General features: G+C 32.6%; 1 protein-coding gene across 1 annotated transcript in view; it reads left to right on the top strand.

Annotated features, from left to right (window-relative positions):
• The window catches only part of CDH2 (cadherin 2), a 266,200-nt gene that overhangs the window by 182,614 nt on the left and 64,942 nt on the right, over positions 1–18,644 (top strand). The window contains exons 3-7 of the mRNA XM_007487574.2: positions 9,080–9,306; positions 10,943–11,089; positions 13,319–13,474; positions 14,317–14,461; positions 17,596–17,768. Coding sequence (XP_007487636.1) covers positions 9,080–9,306; positions 10,943–11,089; positions 13,319–13,474; positions 14,317–14,461; positions 17,596–17,768 — 848 coding nt within the window. The remainder of the gene's footprint in view (positions 1–9,079; positions 9,307–10,942; positions 11,090–13,318; positions 13,475–14,316; positions 14,462–17,595; positions 17,769–18,644) is intronic.

Here is an 18,644-nt window from a genome sequence, read left to right as displayed (position 1 = left end):
AGTAATCTTTATCATATGCATAATGATCCTCTCTTTGAAAAGCTGACTCCTGCCAGACCCAAGATGTTTCCAGATACTCGTTTGCATAGAAGACATCAGAGAAACCCATAATTGCACAATATTTGTCAATTAATTTCATTCAATCCAGCATAGTTAATGAGAACTGTAAAGTACAAGTTTCAGATTTAGTCCTTGCTGTAAGGCAAAACATCAGCCAAAATAAGAAGACAAGGCTTATTATATTTTCTTGAACAAATACAAGCATTTGTAAAACATCTGTCAGTGACTGTATATTAACAGATGTTTACCAACCATAACATTCTGATTGTAGGGAGAACTCTTTTTTAAAAATGCCTTTTAATAAGAGTCTTTCAGGGACTGTCTAGAAGCCACTGCATTTCTGAACATAAAACTAAGTTCTTGGTGAACACAAAATGGTAGATAAAGATAAACAGTTGTCACTCTGATTGGTACTACTGAAATGTCCTTGCAGTGTTTGTGTAAAATGAAATATCCCAAGAGAAACAATATTTTGTTATTTTTTCTTGTACAAAACAGCACCACAAATTCATGTTTTGTATATTTTCTAGTGGCCCCTCATTGCAATAGGGCAAAACATCCCAAATTGTTTCTGATGCTGCCCCCAGTGGCTGTTTTCAACCTTCCCCCAATCTTCTGATTTCTCTTTCCTTGCCTTTTTCAGGTCTACTTTCTCAGCTAAGGACCTTCATCTTCTTCCCTCCCCCCTCCCAGTCCCTTTAGATCACACAAATTAAGGAGAACTCAGAGTTTTAGTTCTTCCCTTTTCTTTCTCATCTCACTTTTTCAGACATTTGCTATATACTTTTTTACTCATCTCATATATGATCTGTTCCTTGCCCAGGTCAGCTATTTGCATGTATCCTTGATCTTTTCTTCATCCATCTTCTCAAGCAGACTGCCCCCTCCAGAACCTTAATTCTTACCATCATCAGTATGTCCATATCTTTTGGCTCTTTTTACTGTTCCATACAAGCCTCAGGCTTGAAATAGCCTTCTCTTGGTCCTACCATCCTAGCCACCAATTGTCTTATTTCTTCTTCTTGGTTAAACTTGAGAAATCTATTTATGTTAGATGTTTATACTTTCTCTCTTTACTTCTGAATCCCCTTAAATCTAGCTTCAGGACTCATCATTCAAATGAAAATAATCTCTCCAGAGTTAACAGTAACATTTTGTCAAATCTAATGACCTTTTCTCTGTCCTTATTCTTCTCCACTCTCTGAAGTCTTTGGTCCTATTGATCAACCTCTTTTAGATACTTTCTCTTCTCTAGGTTTTTGTAACAATGCTCTCTAATGATTCTTTTCCTGACTGTCTCTTTACCCTTATAGGTTGGTCTTTTACAACTTAGAATATTTGAGACTTCTAAATTTAAAGGGGTCACTAATCCAGTCATATGTATCTCTATATTGACTTGGTTTTAAAATGTAATGTCATCAGTGTTTTATTGTTTAATTTAAAAGATTTCAAAAAAGATTTCCCAATTACTTGTAATCTTCTTAATCTATTGGGCATTGTTGAAATTCTCAATGTGTTTAACACTTCTGACCTAGAGCATTATGAAACTGTGACATTCAGAATCACATAGCAAGAAGTATCAGAAGCAAAGATTAAAGACAAAAATTGAGATAATTGTTATGCATTGTGACTGTCTTCAAAAAGAATTCAGTACACTCTACTTTTTGTCTAGAATAAATCCTACTTTTTTTTTCCTCTCAGTAAATTGGTCAACACTGAAACTTTTGAGGGGCCATACTAAGAATATTGCCATGGTGTTTGTATTGTTATCTTATTTTCCTGGTCACCAAAGCAATTAATGAAATGTTTTATTAAGTGAATGTATGTTAATTTGAACTGATGAGATTTCCTTGATAATGGTGCTAAGCTTATTTCATTTAGTTGTTTATGATTAAAGAGATATGCCCGAAAGTTCTATAAAAATAGCTCTATAATAACTGTACTTCAATACAATTTCAGGATTAATGTTGTAGAAAGATCGAGGTTAATTTTTAGATAATTTGATCAAATTTAGTAAAATTTTCCAAATGCCTTCTCACCCCCACCTCCCCATCCCTACTCTTCTCTTCTGATATGTCATATAATAAGTTGATCACTTGAGGAGACATTAACTATTGCAAGTCATAATGGAACTGCTTAGGACCTGAGTGCTGGACTTGAATTGGGCCCTGGACTCTAATTTTCTTTTTTGCAGTGATGTCTGTGAAGATGAGAAAGAACTCCTTCCAAATGATCCTTTCCCCATTTCATAAGAATCTCAACTAATACTCTAAGAGGAACTTTGAAAATCAGGATTCCCTCCATTGACATCAAAGTAGACTGAAAAATGGAGCAAGCACAGCTGAATCAAATTTCAAAGACTAATAGCCATGCAGTTGGGGAAAAGCAGCTATGCAACAACCTGTGCTCTGTCAAAGAAATTTAATTATGGAAAGTGATACTTCAGTGTAATTTGTTAATGGGTGCTCTTTGTGCAAAGAGAATAGTTCTTCCTGGGCACTGACAATTTTATATATTTTTAGCTTAGTTCTGTCAAAGGGGACGGGGGTGTTTCTTTGAATTTCATAACATACAGATGCCTGCAGGAAGAATATCAATGAAGTGGATAGCAGCTTTAAAATTTTGAGTTATTAGAATGCATATCAGGGAAAGTGGCAATAACCCTTCTGTTTCCCCAACAGTTTAATATAAGAAATTTGATGCATCACATTACTGTGTTGTTGAATATGTGAACTTCATATTATTTTGGTGGCATAATCATTCTTTTATGTCATCCCTGCTACTACTTTGATTTGTGTGTGTGTGTGTGTGTGTGTGTGTAGCTTACCTTGAGAAAGAAAAACATAGTTAATTTTTTTCCTTTTATATTCTAGTTGGCACTGTATCTTGTATAAATGATATTCTTATATTCTATTACTTTTCTCCAGAAAGATTCTTTCTCTCTCTTTCTCTATGTCTGTCTGTCTGTCTCTTTCTCTCATACACACATTTGTTTGAAAGTTGATTGTAATACTTGTTTCTCTAGAAAGTTAAGAAACTTTCAAAAATGATTTCTTATTTTGCTGTTTGGCTATTTTAATTTATAAATTTGACAGTCTTATTTTTATGTGAATTTTTTACATATTTAAGTTAGATGTTAATCATTTTTTGAGACTTCCCCCCACATCCCAGTTAGACACTATTACTAGTTTCCTGTTTCTGTAAGATTTTTGGCATCTAGCCCCTCTTTCCCTGTACTCCCTCATACAGATACAGATCGAAGGGGGAAAAAAATTATCATCCCAAGCAACCAAAGGAGCCTTCCTATAGAGGAAGTGCTATTTGAGCCAGGCATGAAAACTTTAAATGTTCTCATTAACATCTCCCTGGGATATTTCAGTATCATTTTAACTGAGGTTCAATCCTTCCTATTGCTGCCAGAGTAATCTTCCTTATTTATAAATCAGATTATGCCACTCCTCTGCCCCATATCCTCCCAACTGCCTATCTAATTAATAAAATGAACATAGTAGCCTGACTTTCAAGGGCTACCACAATCTGATGACAGTCCCCATTTTTTAACCTTATCCCTTGCTATTTTTGCGTTGCATTTCATCATGACTGTATACTTCCCATCTGCTCTTAAGTATCTCTTAAGAAAGGTAGACTTAAAATCAGGAAAACCTGAGTTCAATTACTACCTGTGCTACTTAATAGCTTTAGAATGTCTCTTATTTTTGTTTTCTTCAATTGTAAAATATGGTTATTGAGGGTATACAATTAGAAAAAAAATATATACGGAAAATTTCAGAGCTTGAAAACGCCATACAAATATTAGTTATTTGGTTTCCTGTGTCAGAAATTCTTTCTGTCAAAAAAAAACCAAACAAACAAACCCCCCAAAACTAGTCATCCTTTAAAAATCGTGTCTCCCCCCAGCATTTACCTACACAAAGTACTTTATTCTCCTATATACATCTTGAATTATCTAACATTTTTTTATTTCTGTTTCTACTAAACTGTAAACTCCTTGAGAGTAGATATTATGTCTTGTCTGAACTTTGCATAATCCCACCACCTAGTTTAGCCCCAGATGCTCTGCACATAAATGTTTAATAACTTCTTATTGAGATGGAGAACTATTAGAGAGGATATTAGGCAACACAGTTGAGGTCTAATATTTTTTTCACATTAAATTAGAACTTGATTTAGAAATTATAATACTGTGGGGGTAGTACTTCTCAAACTGAATTTTCTAGTACCTGTGGTCTAGTACACTTTTGGAGGCCAGAAAAGGCCAGAATGATCAAGTACACTTTTGGCCATAGGCCATTCTGGCCTTTTCTCACTGAAATTTTGTTCCCTTGCTTTTTATTCCTATGATCTGAGGAAACTGAAGAAATTATTTTGACCGATTCTTTATGGAGTAAAAACTCTGCTAAAGTGGTTAATTAACATGTAGAATGGGAGATTTGGAACAAGATAAAATGGAGGAATCTTCAAAGTATTAATGAGAAAGAAAATTAAAAAATACTTTTTACTGTAAAGAAATTGAGGACACCTAGGTGAAACATTTGATTTTTTTCCCCCTGGAGTTGGATGATTTAGGCTTTGTAACATGGTATTGATCATAGAGACTAACCTCATTCATTTTTCAGATGAGAAAGCTGATGTCCACAGGTTAAATAATTTTCCAAAGGTCACAAAAGTAGTAACAGAATAAGAAAATTTGAACTCAGGTCCTCTGATGCCAATTTCAGGGCTCACTCTACTTTTTCATATTGCTTTCTATACTTTACCTATCCTAAACATTTTTTAACTAAGCTGTAATTTTCTATTAGATTTCATTCACGAAATATTATAAAGCACTCAATTTAGTGAGACAAATATTCCCAGGAAAAAGGAAAATGAAAATAATTTCTTTAAAAATTGTCTGATTTACTAGCATGCATTAAAAAAATGTAGTAATTATTTCAGTCATTGCAAAGAAAAGCAACTGTGCTATTTAAAATAACCTGTGTAGGTGTTGGTCATTTATTAACATGTTCAGAAATATTTTAAAAAAATTCTGGAAAACATTTCTGAATAGGCTTCTGGAAAAAAAGAAAGAAACCACAGACAAAAAATGTAAATCATACTTTGTAAATGTACAGTTCTAAGGAAATCTTTTATGTATTTTATCTAATGGTATTTTTAGTTGCTAATCTATTTCAAATAGGCAGCATTACATAATTAATATGAAGCTATTTTTTAGAATCAGGAAGACTTGGGTTCAATTTTTGCATCTTACTTCTTGTTCATTTGTAGTTGCCTCTTCATAACCCAACTTGAAGTTTTCTTGGCAAAGATACTGGAGTGGTTGGCCATTTTCTTTTCCACCTCATTTTTACAGATGAGGAACTGAGGCAAGGGACTTGGCCCAGGGTCACAGAGCTAGTATGTGAGGCCAGATTTGAATTCATGTAGTTTAGTCTTCTTGATTCCAGGTCAAGCATTCTATCCACCTAGATTCCGTTTTATTCATTCTAAATATCCAAATTCTTGGGCAGTCACTTAACTCCTTAGTGGCCAAGGGAGTAGCTGAGACAGAATTACAGATGATTTAATTATATCTTCACCATCACCTGTAAAAGCACTAGTCCATACCAATTTCCCCTAACCTCTCTCTTACCCTATAAAGAATCTACAGACTCTTGTTAATTTGGTTAAATGACTATGGTTAAAATTAATTATTAGATAATTTTATAAATCATAACTAATGTTTAATTTTGTTAGCCTTCTTAGCAAAATTTAACAATGTTGTATAAGCTAGCTATTTGGGGCATCGAGACTAATAGAGAATGTAGTGTGAATAGATTATTTAATTGAAGTTTTCTCTATGTAAGTAATTAAACAGATTTTAATTCAAATTTTATTATTCTAATATTTTAAGCACTGAAATCTGTTTTATTTAAGAATTATGTAACATTTCCCCTGTTTTTTTATTTTTGCTCTACCTTCTTTAAAGATGCAACTCAGACTTCTTTCTATATAAAACTTTTCCTGATCCTGCCCTCAGTTCTACATCCCCTTCCCCTCTGATATTATAGTTATTTTTGTATTTATTCTATTTCATTTTTAATTGTATATATTTTGTCTCCTCTCAAGAGAATATTAATTCCTTGAGAGAAGAGAAAATCTGTGTATCTCGAGCACCCAAAACAGTACCTGGTGCTTAATAGGCACACAATAAATCTTGAGCGATATTTTTTTCCATTGACCCTTCACATTTGGAAAAATTATCTTCTTGTATTGAGTTTCTAAGCTTAGTTAACTGTAACAAATTGAAAGGTGGCAAAATTAAAAAAAAAACTTCCTTAGAAATTCTTATCTTTGGTGAGAGTAATTTGTAGCCATTGTCCTTTAAAAATTGTAAACATTATTTTATTCAACAATGTCTAATAAAACTGTTTAGGAAAATTTAAATTCTTGCATAGGTGAATTCATTTGCAAATGATTGAAGAGAAAAAGATGTGGTCAAAGCTTGACTATGAGAATTTCTAGTATGGTATAGTAGCACAGATATATGAAAAACATATAGAGCAAATTAGGAAAACTCATAAATTCTATATTCTTTTTGGGGGAGCAAGTTTAAGAGTGCTGGGTTTATTGTTCATATGAGAGTGGAAAGAAATGAAAAATAACAACCAACATTCATATAGTAGCTATGTGCCAGGTACTCTGCTAAGTTTACAATTATGATCTCATTTAATCCTCACAGTAACCCTAGAAGATGGGTGGTGTTATCCCCTTCTGGTAGATAAGGAAACCGAGGCAAACAAATTAAGTAACTTCCCTGGGTCACATAGCTAGTTAAGGGCTGTGACTAGATTTGAAATCAGATCAGCCTGATTTTAGCCCTGATGCTCTCTCCACTGCTGCCTAAAGAATAGAAAAGATTTGTTAGAAGTTACAAGCTTGCTAAATTCATTTCTGAATCACTCTCTTTATGTGATCAATAAAAGAGAATTATTAGAAATTATATAAAAATCTAGACCGATAATTTAGTATTAATTTATCTTTAAAGTTAAACTGACTTAGGACTAGCTCAAGTGAAATACCCACATAATAACATTAAAGAATACTTAAATTATTCTCCATTGATTATAGTTTGGAGTTGGTGGCCATGGAAAACCTAATTTACTTTCAAATGACTTGGCATGACACAGTTTTCCCCAAGTGTTTTCCCAATGTCTGACTCACAGAGGTGAAATATTTAGCATTCAGACAACTTGTGGGAGGAGCTCACCCAGCATCGACCCCTGTGTAGAGAAAAAAGGGACCATTTTCTCTCCTTATTTGCAAATGAGTTTGTTTCAAAGAGTTGCCTCCTTCCCACCCTGCATCACTATGACATTTGTATCTAAACCAGACAGTGCAAATTCCATAGAGCTGTCTTTTGCTGATTAGCACTGGAACCATGGGAGTTCATCTCTTCTGTTCTGTCAGCCTTTCCTGCCCCTTCCCACTCCTCAATATATTTTCAATTTACTAAATTAAATTTAGAATTTTATAGTACATTTGATTAACACGTGATTAACCATTAGCAAATCTTCTTTACCGATTTTTGTTTGAGAAAACAATGAGTTAAATATGCAAATAATGAATTTAAAGGGTTGCATTATTCTGTGTGCTATATAATATACAGTTGTGTCTTTTATCTAATAGTGAAGTGACATTCTTAAAATTGTAGCAGTGTCCACATTGGGGAAGTAAGCTCGTGTGAAAAGGTCTGACTTAGTTTCTATATTCTGTAGACAACATTTATGAAGTTTTTAATTTCTTGACTTATGGTGTCTTTAAGATTAAAATGTAATTTGCTCTGTTTATATCAATAACTCAGATTGTGAGTTCATTCAGACTCTAGAAAATGAATACATTTTTAGTAGCCACTAGACTAAGAGAACTTTTCTGAGGGAGGGAAAGGAAGTCATCCGTCATCTGTCTATCTGTAGCCTTTGATGATAACATGTAGATATTAAATTAGTTCCTTGATACCTTGCTTCTTAAGGTTTAACCAGCTGCATGGTGGAAATCAGTTGAGCCTTGAAATCATTAGCTTAAATGTATTTGGGTTTTGGTGTGGTCATTCTGAGCAGCGGGGCAACGAAAAATAAGGGAGTGAGCATTGTATAAAGGACAAAGAGAGGGCCAGCCTGACTGCAAATGACCGTTTTTTCTTGGAAACAAAAATAAGTACAAACAGGGAAGGATTAGGCCATAATATGAACAGCCCTCCAAGCCAGTCTGAGGAGTTTAGGTTTGATTGGACAAGCAGTTAGGATTCATTATAGGTCTGTCAGCAGTGTGACAAGACGAAAGTGGTGTTATTGGAAAATTAATTTGTTGTTAGTATAACATACATAGCAAAGTTGAAAAAGTCTAGAAGAAAACCAGTTAGGAGCCAGCTCAAACTACATAGAAATGAAGTCATAAAAACGTCTCAACTAGCTGTTAATGAAAATTTATAGAGGCATGTATGCTTTGGATTGAATCTTATCATTTAGGTATTATTCTCAGGTGTGCTTGTGGTAAACATAAAACCTTTTTGGTTTATACAAATAGAAGGTAAAAATACTAGTTTACAAGAGAAGGGAGTTGGAAGAACATTTACACACACACACAAAACACCTAATATGTGCTAGACACTGTGTGCCACATATTCTTTGAGATATTATTTCATTTGATCCTCACAACAACCCAGGGAAATACTATTCCTATTTTATAGTTAAGGGAACTGTGGGAGACAGAGATGATTGACCCTTGATCACACAGCTAATAAGCATCTGAGGCTGAAGTTGAACTCTGCTTTGCAGATTCCAGGTTTAGTGCTCTCTCCACTGCCCCTTTTGCCTCTAGAAAATAGATGAAAAGGATTTGGGACATAAAAGAATTGGGTTGCATTTTTTTTCTCCAAAACCCTTAATGGTTATGTGTATATGTTTTAGCCATACTGCCTACAGTATCATTGTTTTTCTGTTTTTTTTTGTTTGCATTATAGTGAACTTTAGCAACTGCAATGGAAAAAGGAAAGTACAGTATGAAAGCAGCGAACCAGGAGATTTTAAGGTGGATGAAGATGGAGTGGTCTATGCAGCAAGGAGTTTTCCACTTGCTATGGAGCATGCTAAATTCCTGATATATGCCCAGGACAAAGAAACTCAGGAAAAGTGGCAAATGGCAGTGAAACTTAGCCTTAATCCGACAATCACGGACAACCTGATGAAGGTTTGCAAATCTTGAAGGATTCTGTCTTTAAAAAATCCGATTTAAAAAGTATAACTTGGACTTCTTCCACTTATATCCTAGTAATGGAGTGCAAGTACTTAAATAAATTTCATACTAGTCACTTCAACAAAATCTCATACCACTTTAATTTAGTCTTCCAAGACATTTAGACTAATTTTAAGCATATAAAAGTTGTATTCGAAATATTTGTTTGCATTTTTGAGATTTATAGCTATGTTTAAATTACAAGTAGTTGTTTCTTTATTTTTAAATTTCTTGAAAGCATTACAGTATTTATTCAAGCAGTTAAATATAACCACAAAATAAACAATTCTTTGCAAGGTATCATCCATCAAGTTTATTAGATGGGAATTGCAGATTTACAGCAGAAGCAGGAAAGCATTCCTGGCAAGGAGTATTGGTTTTGTCTTGTTCCTTAATAATCAAATTGGAGAGTGTGAATTATTTATAATACCATCCAGACTTTTAGAAAAGATATACTCCCTCTGGTGGAAACTGTTATGAACCAAGATAAAATAACTTAATTGTAGCCCATCAGAGTACAGTTAAATAAATAAACTAAACTGTTGTAATAATGTTTTACTGAATACTCTGTTTCTTTTAGTTTTATTTAGAAAAAATGAGAAGGGGAGTCTCCCTCAGCCCCAAACATTTTGGTTTCCAAGATTTCTAAGGAGGGCAATAAAACTATTTGTGTGTGGAGAGATGATTCATATATTATGCATTTATGTGGGCATTATACTTATACCAGTAGGTAGGAAATAGCCTTTGGGATCACAGATTATAATGATGACATTTCTTCCATTGACTCTAATTATATTAAATATTTGTTAAAAGACATTGTTTTATTGGAGGAAAAAGAGACTACTGATTCCTTTCTCGAAATGATACATTTTTGTGTTGAGTAGGTTTGTGCTAGCCAACTAATGTACATGCTTTCACAGAAGCTGCAAGTGATAATGGCTAAAATGACTGCAGATACACAGAAGGAAACAGAAAGAAAATGTTGGCATCCAGCAGAGATTAATGCTCAGTGTGAAAAGTGGGTCATCTATAGCATCCATCATGGCTGACATAGGTTTAGAATAATTACAGCATTAATTCTGTGGGATTTAATAGGCTCATAAATATTTGAGACATTTCTTACCAGTATGTATTAAACTTCTCTGAGAACTCAAATTATATTTTAGCACACCAAAACTTAAATTTAATGTACAATAGCACATTACCTGAATTGTGGTTCCAACTAATGAGAAATATTTAAGGGGTACAATTATATATTGCTCAATATTAAGTACTATCTAGTTGGTTTATGGAAGCAAAAACAAGTTTACACTTGTGGCACATAATAAATTACTTATGATGCAACTTTTGAAACAAAGCACGGTTCTACTGTTTCATTGTTGTTGATTTCATTTTTTAACTTTGCTATTTTTTTAGGAGTGTTTTCTAGATAAAAAGATTTTCCTTTTTTTTAACTCAGTAAAATTGTACACCTCTTTTCATCTAGCCATTATATTTTATTATAAAGTCACAGTTATGTAATACTGAAATATCTGCTGATATCTTTTGCACTATATGATGATACTTAACTTCAATCCTTTTTAATCCAAAGGAACCTCAAGAAATTGAAGAAATTGTATTTCCAAGGCAGTCATCAAATCACAATGGCTACCTACAAAGACAAAAGAGAGACTGGGTCATTCCTCCGATTAACTTGCCAGAAAACTCAAGAGGACCTTTCCCTCAGGAGCTAGTTAGGGTAAGTTAGCAAAATTTTAGAACTTGAGTCAGTTTTGTTGGCAAGAACAAATGAGCTTCTGTTTTATTTTGGTTCTTTGTTTTGGATGAGGTCATGGTAATATATGCTTCCTTGCTCCATTTTTAAAATATTTGCCTTTTGGCTAATGAGTCATTTCTCCTCCAAAATAGAAATTGAAGCATTTCCCATTCTTTTTATTGATAAAATATATATGTTTGCTTAGTATTTAGAGCTTATTAGTATCTAGCCAGCTTAACTTTCCAGAGGAATCTTACTTTATTGCCCTCTGTGTTCCAGCCACATTAAACTAGTAGGTCATCTCTTGCACTTGACTTTCTACGTTTTACCTCTGTATCTTTGCACAGGCTACACTATATTCTTAATTTGGCTTTACAAAACTGTAGCTTCCTACAATTTTTAGCTCCACTTCTGTTTCCTACAGGAAGCGTTTCCTGATTTTTCTAATTATTTGTACTCTTTCTTTCTCCAGAATATTTTGTGTATATGTACATTTTATCCTTGTCTTAGTCATTTCTGCCAAAGTCAAAATGATTCACACTAGGATCCCTGCCCTTTCCACTTAAGAAAAGGCAATTGCTTTAAAGGCATAGGGTGCTATGGATGAGTATATGTCAAAGGAAGCTTTGTATACTACTTGAATTCTACTTTTTTCCTTATTCTGCATGAATTACAGCGACTGTAAAAAAATTGAAAAGATTTTCATCTTTGCTGAAAAAGTCCTGACCCAGTTATTCAAAGAAAGTACATAGTTCAGAAGTACATAGTATTGTTGTTCATTCAAGTACAGACACTCCTTTTTTGGATATTTAAAACCCTTCTCAATCTGGCTCCATGCTGACTTACCAGATTTATTTCACATCGCTTTTCCTCACTCATTCTATATTGTTGGTCTCAATACATGACATTCTTTCTATCTCTTGCTTTTGAACATTTGCACAAGCTATATGCCATATCTGCAATGCTCTGTTTTTCACTTCTATCTAATTCCATTCATTCAAGACTCAGCTCAAATAACTCCTCTTGAGGAGGTTTTTCCAGAACCCCAAAATTGTTAAACCTCTGAATTACTTTAAATCATTTTATATTTTGTATTTATATCTAAGAGGGTGCTGATAATTAAGCACAAGTTTATTTTTGTATTTTCTTACCATTCTTATTTATTATAAAATATCACACATACAAATATACAATATTGCAAAAATAATATTACAATATTATTTATTGGTATTTTCTCTACCACTTTCTTATCTAGACAGTTGATCAAAAATTTATCACTCTTTTTAAGTATCTTGTATGCATTAGTATTTATTTATATTCTATGTATGCTCTACATGCACACAAGTGCACTCACATACATACATCTGTTTTTCCATTTAGAAAGTAAGATGCTTGAGAGATTTTTTTTTTCATTCTTCATGCTTGTATCCTGGAAATATTTGGTACCCCATTAGATTGTGAACTCCTTGTGGGCTAGGACATTCTTCCCACTTTTTTTTTTAATATCTCCAGGACTTAATACAATAATTGACACATAGTAGGTACTTTATAAATGTTTATTGACAGACTTAATAAATACTTGTTAATTGATCATTGGTTTGGTAAAGGCCAGCGACATAGATGTGCATAGAAGCTTTGCTTCTGGCTTTAATCCACACATCAGTGAACTAACAAATGAAAATACTTGAAATATTATGAAAAATAACTTTCCAAATTATTTAAAATCTTATAGTGAAGAAATGTAACAGATTTTTTTTTAGTTTAAAACATTACATCTAAGAGTCCTCTTGGAAGAGAAGTAAGATTTTGAAAAACTGTAAAACTTCCAAAGTTATACTATTATTTGATTGCTTCTAGGTAGAATTCTCCTAGAAGTTAATGCTGACCTAGTCTTCCTTGTGAAATTGGCATATTCTTTCGAATCCTAACAACAGGGTGCAGAGAAGGAGAACAAACATGAATAGTTTCAATGCTGTGGCTTGTTTTCTGTAGTTGAATTTTCTGTAAAGATGTGGTGTGAAAGTAAAAGAAAGATAAGGAATAAGCAATAGAGAGAAAGGAAAGAAGGAAGGAAGAAGAAAGAAGGAAAAAAAATCCATAGAAAGAAACTTTATACCTGAAAAAAGACATTAGAGCTCACATTGTATACTTTAGCTAATAGATTCATTTAGTCTCTTCTTGATTTAATGTTATTGTCTTTTTGGTCCCTAGATTAGATCTGATAGAGATAAAAATCTTTCACTGCGATACAGTGTGACTGGCCCAGGAGCTGACCAGCCTCCAACTGGTATCTTCATAATCAACCCCATCTCCGGTCAGCTGTCAGTGACAAAGCCTTTGGATCGGGAACAAATAGCACGTTTTCATGTAAGATATTTGGTGACTGGTAATTATAGATAGCCTGCTTCACTTTTGTGTTGAATGATACATTCTTATTTTCACTTTTTTTTCTGCCACAATTTGATTTTCAAAGTTGTAATACTCGGTTATAGTTGTAACTATTAAATTTCACACTGGAGGCAATGTTTTAGAGTGAGGAGATTCTGGGCTTGGATTTAGGAAGACCTGGGATTAAATGTCACTTCTGATATGAGAACCTCTGATATCTCTCTCTCTTGAATTTATTTCAGCTTTGAGGCAGGGGCTAGAACAAGTTCTATTGCTCATTTCTTGGATGACCTTAGACGACTCATTGAATATCTCTTGGATCTCTCCCATTTCCAGATTTATGAATTTATCTATTAAATTGTTGACATATTGTAATTTGCCTTAGTGGAAAAAATTACAGTAATAAGTCTTCCTCTCCTAACGAAATCCTAAATGTTTGGTGTTTTTGTATATTGAACTGAACATGTACTAGATTTAAATGGCAAAATACATATATGTTTTTGAGCAAAAGAAACATTGGAGACATTATTTCTGTGGCCCATAGAAACATTTTCTCTCTAAATTCTCATTTCTTGTTTTCCTTGTATAAAATATTTGATAACCTTTTAAAAAATGTAGAACTCTAAGCTTAGTTTTATCATTACTAAATTTATTATATTTATATGATGAAAAGTTTATGGGAAAAAGTTTTTTCTTTCATTTTTTGCAATAGATTCAGAATATTTTCATAGCAGAGTATAGGAATTCTGATCTGTTTACTAAGGTAGTTTTTGTTTGTTTTATGTTTGGTGAAATTGTTTTGTTTTCTATTGTTCTTGCAGTTGAGGGCACATGCAGTGGATATAAATGGAAATCAAGTAGAGAATCCCATAGACATTGTCATCAATGTCATTGATATGAATGATAATAGACCAGAGTTTTTACACCAGGTTTGGAATGGAACAGTTCCTGAAGGATCAAAACCAGGTATCTGAAAATTTTTAGTTTTAGGTTTCATTAAGAAATGCTGCTTAATTAAGAGGTAGCTATAAGCATTTTAAGGATCAAAGGTGTCTAATTTTATTTTCTTCTATTCTTAATTTTTTGGGCACAAATAAACGTAATGGGCAGGATGTATTATATGTATTAGAAAATAAATGAGAAAAAGATGATTATATTAGCCTACAATGATTTTTCCCTTCTCTGAATTCTGATAGAATCATTCATCATTCCTTTAATATGATTCCTATAGCATCAACAAATTACAAGAAACCTTAGAGGTTTATAATAACCCGCTCAAGGGTGAACTTCCACCCATAACTTTAAAAAATTTTCCATACCATAAAGATTCCTTGATCATGGGTTATGCATTTGCTTTCTTGCTTATATGGTTGTTTATTTAACAAGAGGCTGTTATTAAGTTCTTACATAACTTAATAAAAAATCTATAGAAAGAACTTATTAGAGTTCTTTCAGTGACCTCTTCAGGTAGCATTTTTGAACCTCCAGAATATTTGTTAATAAACTACTCATTAGCCACTAATACATTGATAAGCTTCTTTGTCCAACATTTGAGTAAGATTTCAGATGTCTTGTGTTTGTTATTCAATAGTCCTTCCTTGATCAACTGGATCTTTGACTATTCTAGCTTAGTGGGTACCAGAATGATGATAACATATATTTTAAAATGCTTTAAGATTTAGAAAGGAATGGTACAATAAATGGAATGTTGGGACTGGAATCAGGAAAACTTGAGTTCAAATCCAGCCTAAGATACTTCCCAGTGAGATGACCCTGTTTTGCAAGCTCAACATTTGCTCCAGTTTCATAAGTACAAAATGGGGATAAAACCTACCTCACAGGGTTATGAAGATCAAATTAGATAATATTTGAAAAGTACCTGACTTACACATAGTAGATGCTTAATATATGCTAATTCCTTTCCCACTCAACATGTGTATCAAAAGTTGAAATTAACTGGTCTCTCTTAATGTACTCCTTTTAAAACAATTCCATTTCTAACTGGTTATGACTGACTTGAAACTGCTAACAAGAAAAAATATAGGTACATGAATGAGCTACCAATACTTATAGAGTAATAGCGAACATTTTTATCCATTCTTTCTTTCAACAGTATTTATCCTTTTAGCCTTACTTTAAAAGAACTGACTCTTGATTCTTAAATTGAACTCTATTCTATGCATTTCTGCCTGTGTAATCTGGTTCTGAGTATTGACAATGATTTACTTTTTACTAATTAGAATATAATACACTGGCAAAAGACTTTAAATTACATGGTTTAACTACTAAAAAATAGAAAAATTCAAAAGAAATAACTGGAATTTGAATAAAACTATTCTTTTCCTTTTCAAATGAACTAATTTAATGAGATTTTTAAAAAATCTAGCTTTAAATTAAACCCTTCTAAAACTTTGTTATAAGTGAGAAAAAATTACTTACAATTCACTTATATATGTTCATATTTCAGGATGTTGAGTATTGTTTTAAAAAATCTAAATTACTCTTTAAAAAATCTGTATTGTTTTTCATATTTGTATTGTTTGTATTGTTTGTTATTTTGTATTGTCTCTTGTTTTATATTTGTTTTGTTATTTTATTTTGGTAGATATAGATTATCCTGCTAGATCTTGCACATTTATTGTTTATATTGTAGATTTTTAAATTAGCTTTCTGACCATGGGCTATTCATTGACCTCTCAGAATTTTTTTCCTTATCATTAAAATGCATATAAATTTATACAAGAGAATTATAAGAAAACCTTTGATAAACTTCATAAATGTGAGTTGTTATTGGTAGCAGCCATAATAAAATATTTTACAAATTTGAGAATGTATATTGGGTTCCTTTATCCCTTTAATTTTGGGGAGAAAGAATGAATATGCTTCTCTCCAATAGCTAAATCATTAATTTATTTCATCCGTTATATAACCAAAACAAACTGAATGTGCTCCCTTATGGGCCAGACAGTGTCTGTGAATGACTGAAACACTTGGGAAGGTAAAGCCCGATGTGTCTCTCCCAAAAACTAAAAAATATTGCCAAAAAAAAAATTCAAGTAATGTCTATCAGTTTATTTTCATAGACATTTAAAGGGACATTGATATTTTTTGGTATATATATATATATATATGCTTTGAACAGATTTCCTTTTGATAATAGAACATCTATCAAATGTCATACTGAATTGAATAAAAGGATTCTTTGTCCATAACCACACATTAATCACCTAAACTCCCTTAGACTCAATTTCCTCAAAAAAGAAAGTGAAATTAAATGGTTGGTCTAAATCAGTGGTATTAAATTCAGGTAGAAATGGAGTCCTCTAAGCCCTATGTGGATCATTATCTAACACAATGGATAGTGTTAGATCCATTTGAAGAATAATCATCTCCCTGAGTTCAAATCTGGTCTCAGATACTTCCTAAATGTGTGACCTCAGGCAAGTCACTTTACCCTGTTTGCCTCTGTTTCCTCATTTGTAAAATGACCAGGAGAGGAAATGGCAAAACACTCTAGTATCTTTGCCAAGAAAATCTCAAATGGAGTCATGAAGGGTCAGATGTAACTAAAAACAACTAAACAAAACTAACAAACCTTACAGAGGGACCACTTTGGTCTCATATTGACTTAGAAGCCCATATTGACAATTATCTATGTTCTCTTGTTTTCTTATTTATTTTGTTAAATACTTCCCAATTTTATTTGAATCTGGTTTGGAGATGTACTTAGTTTGACACCTCTGGTCTAGATCATTCCTAAAGACGCCTCCAATTCCAAATCTCTTAAGAATATATAATAAATTTGACCTATTTTTAAAAATTGCTTAAGGAGAAGTAAGTATTTTATAAAAGCTTTTAAGAATGTTGCTCTCATATAAAGCATCTCTTCAAGAACATAAATACAATCATATTTTTAAAATAGATTCAAAATTTTCCACTTCTGCCCCTAGAAGAGAGTTTAAAAAATTTATTAAGTAAGAGTAAAAATTCAAGATTTATCAGATTAATAAATTGGGGTCCATAATGGAATGACCATAAATTTTTCTGCAATCCTGGTTAACTGGCATCAACTATTTCTGTGACATTTGTTCTGCCTTTAGGAACTTACGTGATGACAGTGACTGCAATTGATGCTGATGATCCAAATGCCCTAAATGGAATGCTGAGGTACAGAATTCTGTCCCAGGCCCCAGTGTCCCCTTCATCCAACATGTTTACAATCAACAATGAAACTGGAGATATTATCACAGTGGCAGCTGGACTGGACAGAGAAGTAAGCTGATGCAAACCCATTTTATTCTAAAAGGTTTCTTCTGTTCATTTCATCTCCCTTTTTTCCCACAGGATCTAAAATGCCATTTTATATAATATTTCGTCTTTTGTGGAAGGCATTCTTTTTATTCCTTTCCAAGGTTAAAACATTTAAATGAATAAAAACTGTGTCAATCTATAATTTTATATTTACAATGTATATATTATGACAATATCTGTTAATCTTTCTCTGCATCACATTTAAGTGTGATATATTTGACTTTCTTGGTAGGAAGTACTTTGGTGAATTAAAAGTAAAAATGATAGTAAAATTAAAATAGTAGCAAAAAATGAAGGGCCATTTTTAGCATTTTAATTTTTAAGATTAATTTTAAAGTCATTTCTTGATTTTGTGACAGTACTCAGTACTAAAGTGCTTAACATCTGATTGATTTTAGAGAATAATAACTAGAGTATTAAAATTGGCTTAATGACTCTTATAATAGATTGGGGAAACTACCCTTTTTGATCATTTCACTTTAGTATCTTCTCCGTTCCCATAATATAAGTTGTAGACGGATATATATTGTCACAGTTAGCAAAGCTGAGGCACATTTTTCAGGTTGATTAGATGTTTTCATCTAGTCCTAGAACATTTTTGCAACTTCCTACAATAGCTTCAAGTTGAAAGTATTAAGCTCTTATAGCTAAAATTCCCTTGCATCAAACTATATGTATTTTTGTTAATTAAAATGTTATATATATACATATACACATACATATACTTGTATATATAAAAATACATATGTCTATCTACTTATCTATCTGTCTGTCTGTCTGTCTGTCTATCTATCTATAAGCAGTTTATGGATAAGCATATGTGAACCCTTAATTCTAG

Source organism: Monodelphis domestica, chromosome 3, assembly GCF_027887165.1.
Source record: "Monodelphis domestica isolate mMonDom1 chromosome 3, mMonDom1.pri, whole genome shotgun sequence".
In the NCBI taxonomy this organism is placed as follows: domain Eukaryota; kingdom Metazoa; phylum Chordata; class Mammalia; order Didelphimorphia; family Didelphidae; genus Monodelphis; species Monodelphis domestica.
The sequence above is the reverse complement of the archived record's forward strand: the minus strand, read 5'-3'. Positions and strand labels throughout refer to the sequence as shown.